This window comes from Anolis sagrei, chromosome 4 (assembly GCF_037176765.1).
Source record: "Anolis sagrei isolate rAnoSag1 chromosome 4, rAnoSag1.mat, whole genome shotgun sequence".
Lineage (NCBI taxonomy): Eukaryota > Metazoa > Chordata > Lepidosauria > Squamata > Dactyloidae > Anolis > Anolis sagrei.
The window spans coordinates 161,334,612-161,351,428 of record NC_090024.1 but is presented as its reverse complement, the minus strand read 5'-3'; the positions used below and the strand labels follow the sequence as shown (position 1 = coordinate 161,351,428).

Genomic DNA, 16,817 nt, shown 5'->3' with positions numbered 1-16,817 from the left:
TAATAGTTCAGGGAAATAACTAGGTAAATCTTTCTAACAACTGAGAAACCTAATTTGCCTTACACGAATACTTGTGCAAGTATATAACTAGTGCAACACAGCCATATAACCCAGAATATCGGGGCAGAAAATCTCACAATATCTGCTTTGAAGTGGGTTATCTGAGTCCACACTCAGATAATGTGGGATTTTCTGCCTTAATATTCTGGGATATAGGGCTGTGTGGAAGGGCCCTAAGAAGCTGAATCACTTCTGCTTTTGGACCCCTTCCACACAGCCATAACACCCAGAATATCAAGGCAGAAAATCCCACAATATTTGCTTTGAACTGGGTTATCTGAGTCCACACTGCCATATATTCCAGTTCAAAGCAGATAATGTGAGATTTTATTCAGCTGTGTGGAAGGGGCCTAAGAAATTAGAGCAGTCTCTCTGCGGTCTCTCTGATGCAGTTTTCTGAATCAGGGCCCCAAATAACCCAAGGAACAGATCTTGGCCCCTTTGGCACAGCTGTAAAAATATTATTTGCTTTGAACTGGATTGCAAAAGAAAGCCCTTTCGTTTGTGTCAACATCATCTGGTTCCAGGACTTACTATATAATCCATCACAAAACCACTTTCTTCAGTACCGGTGTGGAACTGTATTAAATGGTCAATGTAGATAGGGCCAAAGTCAGGAATGATCAGGGTCCAAGCTAAGCTCCTTGGTATTAGGAGTTCCCAGCAGCAAGAAGCAACTGCCGTAACTGCTTTGACAGTGGGGAGTTCTATATTTCGCACCTGACAACCACAAGGGCGCCCCCTGCTGCCGAAATCAGTGCCTGCAGCCAACTAAGGCTACGGATGCGCCTTCTGTTAAATTCCGGATTGACTGGATTCTCCCACGTACGCGCATGCGCAAATGAATTTTCTTCGCCTAGCCGAGAGACTCACTATTACGCATGCGCCAACTGAGGTCTCAGAACAGGAGAAGTGTACACGTAGGAACAAGCAGTGGTCTTACACTCTTCCCGAATCAGGCTCATAAAAGATGTCAGTTCGCTTTACTGAATTTAGAGTTGAGGTGTATCTGAGTAGCACTTGTTTGGCAGTTTATGAAGTTTACTCTGGAGCAATAAAAAAAAAAAAAACTGGATAGAATCCTAGAGTTGGAAGAGACCTCATGGGCCATCCAGTCCAACCCCATTCTGCCAAGAAGCAGGAAAATTGCATTCAAAGCACCCCCGACAGATGGCCATCCAGCCTCTGTTTACAAGCTTCCAAAGGAGGAGCCTCCACCCTCTTTGGAAGCGCCTTATTAGGAATGTGCAGGGAAACGCTCACTTTAACCACCATGGTCCAATGGTCTGGCATCCTGGGAGCTGTAGTTTGGCATTGCGGCAGGAAAGGCTACGGACCTTGTAAAACTGCAACTCCCAGGATTCTATAGCACTAACACGGAGTCAAACCGTATCCATTCTAGACCAAGCATGGGCAAACCTGCCCTCCAGGTGTTTTGGACTTCAACTCCCACAAGTCCAAAAACACCTGGAGGGGCGAGGTTTGCCCATGCCTGTTCTACAGGGAAGGTTTCGGTCCGGAAGGGATTAAGCAGCAGGTCGTACGATTGAAGGCATTGGCTTTTTGCAGCCACTTCAATGGGAATTTTTGCTTGTTTTTAGCGGGCGCGCGTTCGCGTTTTAGATGCCAAGTTTGTCCCAGCCGCGCCGCCGTCGGATTAAAAATGGCGGCGCCCGCGCGCTCTCAGGAGTGACGCCGTTCCCGGCCCTCATGGCTGATTTCGAGCACTGGAAAGCGCAGCGCCTCTCGCGCGCGGACGAGAGCCGCAAGGGCAGCGTGGACGAGCCCATCGAGGACCTGGTGCGGCTCCTCAACGGCCGCGAGAGCTTCTGCACCACCAGCTCGTGCTCGGGGCGCGTGGTCGTCCTGGAGCAGCCGCCGGCGCCCCGCCCCCCTCCGCGCGGCCAGGTGAGAACGGGGCACCCACCCCTTCATACGTGTCTGCCTGCCTGCCTGAACACACATGTAAGTCAGTGGGTGCTGGTTTGTACCACAAAGGCCCCTACGTGGACTTGGGCCAGACGTGGCATACAAACCCTTCATTACCCAACCTCAAATAATGGAGGGACTTCCCTCATATACCTTCCTCCCCTTTCTCCCTTCCTGTGTCATCTTTGGCCCAGATTCATCAAGCAGCAAAGGAGCCAATCAAGAAACTGAACTGTTCCATCCTCCGGGCAGACTCCAAAAGGGAGCCTAGACAGAAGGACAGTCCCATTTTATGCGGGGGAGTTGGAGGAGGAAAACAATTTCCCCCTATTTTTGTTGATTATCCCCCCCCCCCCTATATACCATTACAATATAATGGTATAGTGCAATATAGTAATATATACTGATATTGTACTATGCTAATAATATAATACATTGTATGAAAATATATATTGTAAGCCACTCTGAGACCCCTTCGGGGTGAGAAGGGCGGCATATAAATGTAGTAAATAAATAAATAAATAATACAGCAGGGGTCCTCAAACTATGGCCAGGGGCCGGGTACGGCCCCCCAAGGTCATGTACTTGCCTAAGTCTGAAAGAACTTGAAAGCACACAACAACAATCCTATCTCAGCCAAAAGTAGGCCCACACTTTCCATTGGAATACTAATAAGTTTATATTCGTTAAAATTGTTCTTCATTGTTATTATTGTATTGTTTTAAAGTGCTTTTTGCACTACAAATAAGATATGTGCAGTGTGCAGAGGAATTCATTCATTTTTTTAAAATTATAATCCGGCCCCCCAACAGTTTAAGGGACTGTGACCTGGCCCTCTGTTTAAAAAGTTTGAGGACCCCTGTCATAAAGGATGGTTGTTTGGACAAGGGCAGCATGAGTAGGGGGAATAACTGGAAAACAACCCCAAACATTGTTAAATATGACCTTATACTTCCTACCCATTACCCTGGTCATCCCTCTAATAGGCCCTGGAAATGAGCAGCCACAGACCTGTACCTGCTATTGCTGTTAGCCTGTTCTAGCATTGTATTCCCGGTCCCCTCATATTTTGAGTTTGCACTAACCTCTGCCCAGGCTTTTAATTGCTCTGAACAGGCAGGATTACTTTTAATATATATGTGTTATTGTGATAATTTTATGCTTATGTTGTTTTGTTAATTTTATGTTACACTGTTTACTCTGTATGTTTTGGTGATGTTGCTTGGAAACTGCCCTGAATTCCCCTCTGGGAGATAGAGCAGTATATAATAGGCCTGGGTAACAACGCAAACATTTGTTTCTAAAATCGATTTGTATTTGGGGGGTTTTTTTGTTTCGATATTTAAAATAATTACAAAATTTTCCCTTAAAAAAGTTCGGTATTTACGAAATTTCGTTAATATTTACAAAACATTTTGTAAAGATGGTGCCCTTTTTTTCAATATTTTTTAAATATTTTTTTAATTTAATTATTAATTTAGTAGAATAGGGAGGAGAAATTATTATTAAGGAGGGAAGGCAGGCACTCACTCTGGCGGGCCCTCTCGCTCGCCGCTTGCCCTCTCGCTCGCCGCTCGCCCTCTCGCTCGCCCTCTCGCTCGCCGCTCGCCCTCTCGCTCGCCCTCTCGCTCGCCGCTCGCCCTGGCTAAGAGAGGAGAGAGAGGAGAGCTCCCAGCAAGCATCGCCAGGCGGCCATCTTACGTATTTCTGAAATGGACGGAAATACAAAAATTTTTGGCGCCTGCCGTTTCAATATTTAAAAACACTTCCGGGTTTAAAAATAAGTTTTGTAATCGTTTCGTAATTGCTAAAATTTACGAATATTTAACGAATTACAAAATTAACGAACGAAACCGCCCAGGCCTAGTATATAAATAAGGTTTTATTATTTATTTATTACTAGCTGTCCCCTGCCATGCGTTACTGTGGCCCAGTCTGTGTATAGTGTTTTGTGTATGTGTATTAGGGCTGGGCGGTTTCGTTCCGTAATTTCGTAATTCGTTAAAAATTCGTTATTTTTTTATATAATGAAGCGATATTGAACCATTCAGGAGCAACTAAAAACGAAACGAATTTTTCCAATTCATTTCGGAATTGATTCGTTATTGATTCGTAAATGTTTCGTTATTATTTCCGCATGTCTGGTGCAAGTTTTAGGGTTGCTGTTTGTTTTCTCAGTGAAAAAAAAAATTATCACACCAACAGTCAACAACAGAGGGAGAGGGAAGCTTCAGAAGTTTTTTTAGCGTATTGCGCGATCGCGGCCGCCATTAACGAATCGATTCGTAATCGATTCGTAATTGTTTCGTAATTGTTTTATGATTTCCGAAATTTCGTAAATACCGAACTTTTTTTAAGGAAAATTTTGGAATTCTTTTAAATAACAAAACGCAAAAAACCCTTAAAAACGAATCGAGTTTAGAAACAAATTTTTCTGTGTTTGGACAGCCCTAATGTGTATACATATGTGTGTATATATTTATGTATATCTATGTATGTGTATACATAGATATATGTGGTTTTGTGCATGTGTTGTAATGTTATTGTTTGGTGTGGGTTTTTTTTGTTGCTTTTTAAGTCTCTTCCACTGTGTTTTTCAGTGTTTTTATGAGTAATGGTCACTCATTGGCCCGATTGGTGTATTGTGTCCAAATTTGGTGTCAATTCATCTAGTGGTTTTTGAGTTATGTTAATCCCACAAACGAACATTACATTTTTATTCGTATAGATAAATGGTTTAACTCTGCAATGGGGAAACTTCGGTCCTCCAGGTGTTTTGGACTCCCAACTCCCACAATTCCTGACTGCAGGTAGGCTGTCAGGAATTGTGGAAGTCCAAAACACACGGGGGCTGAAGTTTGCCCATGTGTGATTTAACTCCTTCAACCCTCTTCCCCCATAAAATGGACTATCCTTCTTTGTCTAGCGCCCCCTTTTGATCTCCATCAGGATCATGGAACAATACCCCCCAAAAACTTAGACTTTTCTATTTATAGATATGTATACACAAACATGTGTGTTTATAATCTTCCATATGTTTACATAGATCAGCAACCCCTTAGTTACAAACATCCGACTTAGAAATTACTCATAATTAACACATCATTTGTAAGACAAATTTATTCTTGAAACACTTATTATTATTGGGAAAGGGTGTCTCCACTGAAGCTTTATCCCCAATCCTTGTTTCCACAAGAAGACTTTTTTTTCCAAAATCCAGTTATCACTGGAACAGAAAGTTAGGAGAAATCTTTTGAACAGGAGCACAGGCATCAGTCTTCTAGAGCTACTAAGGTTTCCCCTGACATTAAGTCTAGTTGTGTCTAACTCCGGCAGAGGGGGAGTCATCTCAATTTCTAAGCTGAGGAGCCACCGTTGTCTGTAGATGCCTCCAAGGTCATGTGGCCAGCATGACTGCATGGAGCACTGTTTCCTTCCCACCAGAATGGTACCGATTGATCTCACATTTGCATGTTGTTGAACTGCTAGGTTGGCAGAAGCTGGGACTAACAGCGGGAGCTCACCCCACTCCCCGGATTCGAACCGCCAACCTTTCGGTCATTATGTTCAGCAGCTCAGCGGTTTAACCCACTTGAGCTACTAGACAAAATGTATTCGGGATTTTAAGAGGTTATCGTTGGATCAATTCAGTCATGAAATTATATGGAAGCTCTAGACCACTGCTTCTTAAATTGTGGGCCCCAACCTCAAATATGGTCCCCTTAGCTCAGTGTTGGGGTCATGAAAAATATTAGCAGTGGTTATTTTAGACATTGAACAAATGTGTAGTGTTTACAGTAGGCTCTTCAGAAAACGCTTCAGCTGTATTCCATAAAAAAAGAAAAATCAGCCTGTTTAGCAAGCCTTGCAAATGCTGTTTCATTATGAGCACAATTTATACCTATTTTGGTACTGATCCATTATCCAGGAGGACTCCAAAAGGCCCTTTTTATATACCCAAGGCCATGTAAAAGTTTCTCAGTGGAAAGGGGTCATGAGTAGGAAAAGGTTAAGAAGTCTTATGTATATACCATATCCTCTTCCCACATTTTCCATCATTTTCTTTTCTGTTCTTTCTTACCAGAGAAAATATGTTGTGGGGAAAAATATTAAAAAACTATATTATACCTTTGAACTGTGAGTGGTAGGAACTCTAGAAATGTCCATTTAATCCTTCTTCCTGGTAACAGCTTTGTCTGGTAAAACATAGGAGGCAAATAGTATCATTTGGACTCCCTGTAAAATTACTTGTCTGAGATAGGAATATTGCAGAATAAACGTCTAGTTGGGAAGCACCATGCAGCCCTATCACTTGGCATTTCATCTTCCTCAGTTTTGGGAGTTTCTAGTGGTTTTTATATAGGCGCATTGGGATTTAAGAAGAGTTGGTTTCTGTGTTTGAGTAGACTAATAAAATTGTTTTCTCATTATAGGCTACCACAGGCTTTGAAGTACAGAAGCAAAATTGTACCTGGCTCATGGTGACCCATCAAATTTGTACAATAGAAGACGTGGTAAGAACTAGTACAAGTTATTCTTTATGTTCATTGCAAATATTCTTGTTTGATACATTTATATATTTGTAGTAATTCCAATGTAAGAAGAATTGGGCTTGTTATGGTGAGGCTGGTGGTGATGAAAGAAAATATATGGAAACTGAGTTGTGCATGCTTTTGAAAATAATTAAAAATGTTTTAATCTATATATTTATTAATATTTGCAGCAATTTTTTCTGGTCTTTTTGACAGTTGACAAAAAAAGTAGATACTTCCAATTTCTGCCAGGTGAGGGCAGGCTTTGGATTGCTGAAAAGAAAAATTGCAATAAAATATATAATTTCCATAGATTTAAAAAAAATTGTGTACACTATTAATATATAAATCCTTTTATTATCCCCATTAATTTCTTTCACGCAGCACAGTTTTCACCCAGACATTTTATTTCATTGTTGCTATAAATGCTTGCTCTGTAGAAGTATTCTATGATGAAATTACTTTCGAGTGCTTTGAATAAAAAATAGTTTTATCTTTGGCTCACAGGTAAAATAATAATAATAATAATAATAATAATAATAATAATAATGCATTTTATTTTTATGCCCTCCACAAAGTTTAAGGTGGGTAAAGTTACATAGGTAAAACAAAGGACCATAAAAATACATATACAGGCAGTCCACGAGTTACAAATATCTGACTTACAAATGACTCATAATTAAGAACAGGGGTGAGACAATAGAAAGTGAGAGAAATCTATAGGAAGAGAAATTCACTCTGGAAAATATCATGGGGAAAAGGTGTTTCCACTGAAGCTTTCTCACCTATCCTTGTTTTCACAACAAGCCACTTTTTCTAAAATCCAATTTTCACAGGGACAGATAATGAGGTGAAATCTCACAGGGGTGTTAACTATGCTATCCAAAGTTCACACACACACATACATATACACACATTTGGATGGAGTTACAATTAAAAATGTACCAACTTACAAACAAATTCAACTTAAGAGCAAACCTACACAACCTATCTTGTTCATAATTAGAAACTGCCTGTATTAAAAACAGAAAAAAGCTCCCCCAGAGGACCTCAGTCATTGGAGCAGATTGTACAGGAGAAGGTGATCCTGTAGGTTACCTGGACCCAAACCATATAGAGCTTTAACGGTAAAAACCAACATTCTATACTTTTTCCAGAAACTAATTGGCAACGATAATGGAATGACTTTAATATAGGTGTAATAATCTCACTCCCTGTAACCAATTTGGCAAACATATTTTGAATTAATTGGAGGTTTTGAACTTAGTACAGAGATAGCCCAATGTAAAGTGCATTACAGAAGTCCCAACATTGAGGTTACCAATTTAAGTAGGAAAGCAAGCTTTTTATAATAGTTGAGTCATTAAGCGACAATAAGTTGCTCTGAATAATGCATAATAGTATAATGCAAATAATGTATGGCAATTGCTTCCTGACTCTGATTAACATAAGATTTCTGAAGGATTCTATTTTAGAGATCAATAGGTATGGTTATTTCATAACTGTACAACTTAAGCCTATGGAAGGAGGTCTGTAGTCCCAATAAATATATATAACACTTTCTCTGAACCCTCCTCCACTCTAATCCAAAGACCACATGGCAAAAGGCATTATTATGTTTTAATGAAAAAATGGACATTTTTCAAATCTGAAAGAGGACTTGGTTTAACCCCAGCAATATATAATTACAGTTCCAAAGCTATGCTTTCCTAATTATTGATTGAGAGCCTGATCTCCATCCACTGAGAATTTTGGCAGTTAGCTTTCATGGAAGAAGGGCTGCGGTGTATGATTTGAAGACATTATAGGAAATTACTTTCAGTATTTTAATATTAAAGCTGAGCCTTTTGCAGGAAATTAGTGATCTAGGAGGTATAAGGTAACAATAATCTTCAATCGCAACACATATTTCAAACCCATATTTTGAAGGAACATGATTTGTCAGTCTCTGTAGACTTAGGCCACACGCCAAAGAAGCTATAAATGTGTGGAGGGGGAACAGCCAAAGTTTTCTTTGAAGTATCTGCCATAGCAGCTCTGATATCAAAAAGTTGCTTTTTAAATTGCCTCTCGAGGCTGGTCTCTTTTTCTGATGACATTACAGCAAATATAGGAAAGAGAGTTTTGCTGCATCTGGAGTTTCTGCCTTCTCTCCTTTATATATATACTTTGGATCAGAGTATAATCACTATATTTTATATATGCCCTTTGCTGGGATAAAAAGGTTGATAAATGCATAGACCACAAGATGTATGAGGATCCTGTAATTAAAATAATTTTCAAATATGCTGGCACCATCACAGTCACAGTATTTTGCAGGGAATAACACCCAGAAGAATACATTAATCAATATTAAGTTTGTTATTTTTATTTTAAAAGCGTAATAGTTTCATGTGTTGGCACTTCAAAAATCCACACTGATTTATAGCTTTGGCTCCTTAATAAAGAAGTATAAAGGAATAATCCACATACCATGCACTATGGTAAAAGAAACCTGGGTATCTAATAAATAAAGTTGTTATTTAGGTGTCTGATATTTTTTAAGGGATTTAATATAACCATTTGGTATTTGAAACATAGATGTTCTAAGTGATTTTATATATTTAACTGAAACAACATTTTGTACTTTGGTTTTTTGTTAGGATTTTTTGAAAAGTAGGCCTGCTCTAAATGCAAAGCATATTTACTCAAGGCAGTTCCCAGTGAGTTCAGTTGTATCGCCAAGTGAATTGAAATTGGTTCAGGGTTACCGTTCGGATTGTTTCTTTCAGTATCTTGTTCTTCATGAGAATATTGCATAGTCTTATTGAACAAGGTTGCAGTCTTGAGTTGTAGTGGGAAGACCTTCACTAATCGGGTGTCTCCAAAACCCCAGATGCCCTCCTTGGAAGAGCCTGGGCTTGATCGGGGTGTTCAGGGGTCATAGTAGTAGTGACCTAGGATCTTCTGGATCCAGCCCACCCTCATTCTTTCTGCATAGTTCAGGATCAAGCCTCATAACTACACTCACTGTTTGCAATAGGAATGGAAAGTGGCATATAGGAGAAGGGGATTCAGCCAGCTGAACAATAACAAGGCAACCAAAACCTCGCTACCTCCTTCCCTGGGTGTTCTAGCCCAAGAGAGTTTTGAAAGTGGTCAGTTTAATTCCCCACTCCATGCATGGATTCTCCGAAAGACAGAGATAGAATATTATAATGATTGGGGGGGGGGGGGGGGATCATAGTGGTAAGCTTTTTATAATCTTTTCATTTCCTGAATTGATATCATTTAATAGTTGTTTTTCAGTTATTAAGGCAAATGTGAAACCATTGAATCCATCCTTAATAGCTGGTCGAAGCATGTTCCTTCCCTCTGTAATGTTTAATTGTGCACTTTCAAATTTAAATAGCTGCTAATACCCCATTCATATTTGAAATTTTGGACAAAAGTCTGGTCAAACTATCTTCTCTCATTTTCTATTCACTAAAAGTTAAAACTGAAACGGTGTAATATTCCCACAAAGAACAAGACATTGAAAGAAAACAATGGTTAAAATCAGTGGCATAGCTCTCACTAATATCAAAATAATAATTTCAAATATATTCATCCAGTCAGGAATGTGAGCATGTATTTTTAAGACTATTACAGTCTCTTCCTTTCCTTTCCTCCCCCGCCCTTCAGTCCTGAAGGAATAAAACATAATTTGATTCTCTTCCTGGAGTATTTTAGCCACCACTCTTGCCTCATATGTATGGAAAAAACTTTGCTTAAATTAAGATCATGTTATTTGCGACATTCAGCAGAATAGGGGCCTGTGTACAGAAAATACCTTCTGAGGAGTACACATTTCCACTTAATGCTAGCATGATAGTAGCCTTGGCAGAAGAAATTTCCTGTAGAATAAGTAGATTTCTTGGCTAGTGTTCTTATTGGAGCCACTTCTGTATTTCCCATACAAACTAATGCAGTTGTGAAATTACGTAATTAGGTAAGATTTCAAGGAACTTCAAAGCTATTTAGTTTCACTCTCAAGGTTGGGACTGTAATATTAACTGTAGACTTTTCTAAAATGGAAACACTTTTAGATTAGATTGTTATTGTTGTGTGCCTTCTAGTCATTTTTTTCTTTCTTATGGGAACACTAAAGTGAACAGGGTTTCTAAGCAAAATTTGTCCAGATGGAGTTTGTCTCTGTCTTTCTCTGATTCTGAGAGAGTGTGACTTGCCCAGGGTAACCCATTGGCTTTTCATAGCTGAGCAAGAATTTAAACTGTAGTTTCTCAAAGTCTTAATCTAGTACTCAAATCACTACACAATATTGGCTCTCCTTACATTTACAAAAAATCATTGGAATACTCAGGATTAAATTGATTTCATTATCCAACAGATACCAAGGTTGTTACACCAATGTAGACATTAGTCATTTGCAACAATGCTTGTCTTGTCTTTGGAAAAAGTTTCACTATTTTTCAATGGATTGTTTTAATCATTGAACTGTATAAGAAAATTCTAAAATTAGTTTGGTTGAAGCTTTTGCTGAAACTTCAAATATGAATAAAACATTGGTGCCTTTTGAAACATGTTATCTGCCACAGCCTTTGGGAAGTTAAGCCTTTATAAAAAAAATTAACCAAACAAAGAAAATGAGTATTAAAGTTTGTAAAACTAAATACTTGATTCTTAGACACATTTCCCCATATAAACATCACTAAAAACAGTACATCTTGATTTTTTTTCTATTTGTGTCCTAAAATTAGTGTAAGCCTTACAGTTGGTGACATCTTAGAATCAATGAAATATGGTATTTTAATTAGTAGGCTGAATCGACTTATGTTGTTCATAATAGTGTGATATATTACTATCAATGTTTACTGATGTAGCCTTGATATTGACATATTATGGCTCTTTCAGCTTACAGCATTGCAGAAAGCTAAAGAGGATGCCGTATTCAAATTTGAACCATTTGTACTTCACGTGCAGTGTCGAGAACTGCAAGATGCCCAACTTCTGGTAAAGTGAAATGTTGTACTTAAATTCCATACTTACTACATAACTGACAGTTGGCTCCTGATTTAGTTTTCACACGTTCGAGCATTCCCTGAAGCACTGTATATTTAATAAGTAAGAAAATATGACTGTGGAAAAATGGGATTTCCATTATTTCAGCAGATGTGATGTTCATTAGAAAAATTATGGTTTGGTTAAAATCAGTGACAGAGCTCTCACTAATACCAGAATGGTCATTTAAAACATGACAGTCTTTTATGGCTGGCATTTCTTTTCCACGAGGGGCATAGATTGTCTGGTAACTACTGCTCTTCAGTGACTACCATTCATTCAGTTAGGAGCGTGGCTGTGTCTCTTTTTAAACTATCACTGACATTTCCTTTTCTTCCCTTTTGTTTCACATGTATAATTAAATTCCATCTGAATATCTTCCTAAACTTTTGCTGACATGTATGTAATGTGGTTGCAATGAGGGGACATTCTTTGTGGAGGAGACATAGTACAGCACTCTCCACTTCCAGTGGTAGCTCTGTCCAAGTCATATGGCAAGTTGCTTTTCAAGCTCCAAATTTCTTCAGAATTGGCTTTTAGTATGATATAATAGTTCTGCTGCTTAGGAGAAAAGATCCATGCTCTTTCATGCATGAGGACCTTAATATAATTTTTCTTAGTCAAAGTGTATTTTCATACTGCTATTGAAATCAAATTACAAGCATTTATAAGCTGCATACTGTTTGAAGTGCTTCCTTCTGCTGAAACATTTCAGAGTAATACAAAACAGAACCAACTCTTTATATTTGGTATAATGTAGCAAGGAATTGGAAATAATTAGATATATTCCTAAAACCATTTAGAGCACTAATAGAATACTCTCTTTCATTGTTGCAAATCTATCTTAGTATGTTCTTATCCTGCCATGGAAGCTAAATTAAGTATGTCACTTACACTAGCTGTTTGGTCTTATTTTTACAGCACACTGTAGCCATAGAAGCCGGGTTCAGGAACTCTGGTATAACCGTTGGCCGAAAAGGAAAGATCATAATGGTATATTCTGGTTTGTGTACTTTGCTATAGAAAAAAAATACAGTACTTCTTCTGGGCTCACCACGTGGTCTCAATTTTTTGTAGACAGTGCTAGTATCAATATGAGACTTCATGGGGATAATGCATTTGTGATTGTACTATGATGTCCCTGGCATTTCTTTGAGCCATTGAAAAACAGACAACAAATTGGCCTTAGGTGCAGCACCCAGGAGAACTTGGTTATGGCACCTGTGGGTTTCCAGATGTTGTTTAATTGTTTCTCCCACCATCAAGGAAGATGGAGTCAAGTTGATAGGTAGAGACCCTGCAGTCCTGCAAAAGAAACCGTGCCCAGCATCTGAATGCTGAAGAATGTTTGGGGACAGGGGACCTCGGTATCAGCTGGGGTTTGGTTCCAGGACCCTTAAAAAATCCATGGATGCCAGGTCCCAATATATATAATGAGGTAGTAAAATGGTGAACCTCTTTTGTGATTTTTTTTGTGGTGGCAATTATTATGTGATAAAAGAAAGCCCCTTTGAGGTCTCAGGCACATGGGCAGGTGAATCAAGGATGTGACTATCATGCGAGAAAGGTGAAAACCTCATTTTGGGACACCCTCCCCCCCCCCCAAAAAAAAGAGGGATGAAACTATTGTGCAGTGACCGCTATTATGCAATGAAATACAGTATGGATGTACTCTGTCATAGAAAGTTGAGAAAGTTGAATCTATGAAGAGACTCCAAGTGATTTTGTTCAAGTCTCAAGTGCAGCAATGAATGCAGCCATTTGTCAAAGAGAATGATATAATGGTTACTCCTGTGAGTAATGTTGATGAAAACTATGTCAAATATTCAATGATTAGTAAAATAATATAAGATGGCACATTATGGTGAAATAGTGTGATTTCCAATATGCTCCTCCTGCCACTTAGTTAATTTTTGATGACGGATTTTTGCCAAATTATAGATCCAGTGAGGCTGTTTTTGTATCAGAGCGTTGATTTTGTATTGCTGTAGGCTGTGCGGAGCACCCATTGCTTGGAAGTTCCACTAAGCCAGAAAGGAAAACTGATGGTCAGTGAAGAATATGTTGATTTTGTCGTCCAAGTTGCTAATCAAAAGATGGAAGAAAACAGGAGAAGAATTGACAGGTTTGTGCAAAAAAAACCCCTGTCCATCTTAGTAATTACTTATTGTGCGCATCAAGTGAAAAATATGTAGGTGAGTTATTAGGAGTCTGGTACTGGATATTAGAATAAAATTGGCTTGATATGAAGCAGGTTTTAACATATATTGCTCTGTCTCTTTTTGACAGATGCAATCAAAGCATGAAGTTTAGAAATTAGGCCTAAATAATCAGTTTTGAACATGCCAATAAGCTTTCATCAAACTTCATTATAGTGACTGCATATAGTGATGCCTTTTGTGTTATGTTTTTTAACATGGGCAATGTGTTTTAAATGCATCTGAAAAATATATTAAAAAGCTTTTGTTTACATATATACTCATTTGTCTTCATGTGGTCTGTAATTCTTGTTCTAAATCTGTAGCTTTTGAATTGTGAGATCCAAGTGAACTAAAAATAAGAATGTCTGATTTTTAAAAAAAATGCAAATCTATGTTTTATTTATTCTTTGTTTGTTTAGATTTTACAGCTCTCTACAGATTGCATTGGAAAACAGAGATCAATCCAGTAGTTTGCTTTTTGAGGAGAAAGAAAAAAGCAATGCTACCGACACTTACAGAAGAAAAGGGAAAGCTAAAGGAACCTCTAATAATAAAGACAGATGTCTTTCTCCAGGGAAACATGCAGGATTTGAAAGTGACAATGAGACACAAAGCAATATTAATGTGTTGCAAGAAGCATAGTACAAAGTAGACATATCTGTATTGTGTTAGTATAATGTTTTATTTTGTACTGCTCTTTGTAAGAGCTTAGGGTCTTATTATGCTTTAGAAAGTAGCATATTCTTAATACATCTGTGGTTATGAAGTTATGGCCAAAGCTATTCTTAATAATCTTATTATATTAAGTTACAGGCAAAGTAATGAAGTGCCACAATTGTAGGTGAACATGAAAAATCCCATGGATTTTCAATAAAATACTGGTAGTAACTTATTCAGACTCTGATCTTTAATACAGAATATGCAATATCCAAACTGCGCCTAAGATTTCACCACAATAAAGCACTGTGTTGCCCTGTATTTGCTGACCTGTCTGAGCACATTTGTTTAAAGACTGAATAGTGATCTGAAAACATTGAACACACTTCTTCCACTTAAAATTTCTTTCTTTTTTACTTCACCTAGGAGAGATAATTGAGATCATAAAACTCTTTCTCAGACCAAAGCTTTTGAATATTTGGCAGAGTCAGAGAGGCATGACACAAATTCGTATTTGAGTACACTACTGAAATACAGTTGTTACACGTTGTTAGCCTTTGCCACTGTCCATAGTCATTTGAAGTCCTTTTACTTTTTCCTTTAAAAACAAAGTAAACAAAACCCTTCTTTAAAACAGACTACCATGTTACTATCAATAATATTTTTTACTTCTTAATGGGGTTATTATGATATTATAACTTTCCCTCAGTCTTGGTTGTAGTTGGGGATGTCATTTCTGACAGTTATTTGTTGCTAGGAAGGTAATTGGATCTGATAACTGCCAAAGAAAGGACAACATAAGCCAGTAAATTCAAACAAAGTAACAACCCAATAAATGGTAAAACTATGGCTGTGTTTTTGTTTAAAATATGCTAACTGGGTTGTTCCTGCTTGTTGATTACAAATGAAAAAAATTATTTTGTCCAGTCAGTAAAGTAAAGGTAAAAGTTTTCCCCTGACATTGAGTCCAGTCGTGTCCAACTCGGGGGGGGGGGGGGGGTGTGGTGGTGGTGGTGGTGGCTCATCTCCATTTCTAAGCCAAAGAGCCGACGTTGTCCGTAGACACCTCCAAGGTCATGTGGCTGGCATGACTGCATGGAGCGCTGGAGCAATACCTATTCTACTCACATTTGCATTTTTTCAAACTCTTAGGTTGGCAGAAGCTGGAGTTAACAGTGGTAGTTCAGTCCCTGGATTTGAACCGCCACCTTTTGGTCAGCAAGTTCAGCAGCTCAGCAGTTTAACCCGCTGCGTCACTGGGGGCTCCTTTGTCCAGTTAGACAATAGATAAGTATTGAGCAATAGCAGACCATCAAACAGTATCTCAGAAAACTTAGATCACCATATGTGAAGATCCAGTGAAAAGCAAATCATTCAAAAGCATGGAACCTGGAGGAATTATGAGCATCAAGTATATGAGACATTTATGGCCAGGAATCACATATTTTGCAAGAAGAGTAACGGAATCACTGTGCAACAGAGTCATTGTGAACCTATCTGGATAGAAGTAGCTCACTGGCCAACACATATTTTGGTGCCTCAAATATTAGCCTTGTTTCTGATTAGATTTAATCTGATTCCAAGAATTTCCCCCTATCAGCTCTAGTTTTTGAAATACATATTCCATATAGCTGTCACCATCTGTTTACCAATAAAAAATCATGATAATCATATCTAAGAAACTAGAGCTGATGCAGTCCATTTAATGCAATTTTTTGAATTGGCTCCCAAAATGATCCCAAGAACAGGCCTAGACACCAAGACCCTACTAAGAATTTGTTTTTATTGTACTATGTCATGCTTGAATAAACAAGAAATGTTAGTTTTCTAGACTACTGCTAGTTACTGCTTTTAAAGGTAGGAATAAAAACTTTAAAATGTAAATGAAAAATGATACTTTAAGGAATATCGGGGCCTGAAAGAAAAGCTACTGTTCCGTTATTAGTTCACTTGTTATTTATTTCTAAATTCACACAAGTGAAATGGAAGCACAAAAACTAGCATCATTGCTGAATTAAATACCTTAAGCACCTAGAATTGCAAATCTAAATTTCACTTTTGTTTCACACTTCCGTAAATTTAACATAGAAAAAGATGTCTGTTTTAAATCTCAGTTCCATATTCATGTAATTTCAAGGAAGTCCAATTGGTTTCACTGGATGTTGACAATAATTAAGAATGTGTATGACAACTGCCTTCCTATATAAACCTAGATTTCAAGCATGTGTTTTACTGAGGATGATTCACACAAGAATCAGCCCTAAAAATTCCTGCTCCTGAAAGGTCCACCTAAAGTTTTTTTTAATTTATCTGTGACTATATGCATCATTAGGGAACCCCCAGTAGTGTAGCATGTTAAACCACTAAGCTGCTGAACTTGCTGACTGAAAGGTTGGTG

At 38.3% G+C, this 16,817-nt stretch overlaps 1 protein-coding gene across 1 annotated transcript; it reads left to right on the top strand.

Moving 5' to 3' along the window:
• Positions 1–1,331: 1,331 nt before the first annotated feature.
• Positions 1,332–14,740, top strand: TYW3 (tRNA-yW synthesizing protein 3 homolog). The gene is made up of 6 exons (XM_060773737.2): positions 1,332–1,968; positions 6,423–6,503; positions 11,415–11,513; positions 12,483–12,554; positions 13,553–13,686; positions 14,182–14,740. The coding sequence occupies exons 1-6, from the start codon at positions 1,684–1,686 to the stop codon at positions 14,402–14,404; spliced, it is 894 nt and encodes a 297-aa protein (XP_060629720.2). The 5' UTR covers positions 1,332–1,683; the 3' UTR covers positions 14,405–14,740.
• Positions 14,741–16,817: the final 2,077 nt, after the last annotated feature.

Excerpts from the sequence above, each read along its gene's own strand:
- TYW3 (XM_060773737.2), top strand. The coding sequence starts at position 1,684 with ATGCCAAGTTTGTCCCAGCCGCGCCGCCGTCGGATTAAAAATGGCGGC. Across the intron at positions 1,969-6,422 it reads GCCCCCCTCCGCGCGGCCAG|GCTACCACAGGCTTTGAAGT; the intron begins GTGAGAACGGGG and ends TTCTCATTATAG. Across the intron at positions 12,555-13,552 it reads GAAAAGGAAAGATCATAATG|GCTGTGCGGAGCACCCATTG; the intron begins GTATATTCTGGT and ends GTATTGCTGTAG.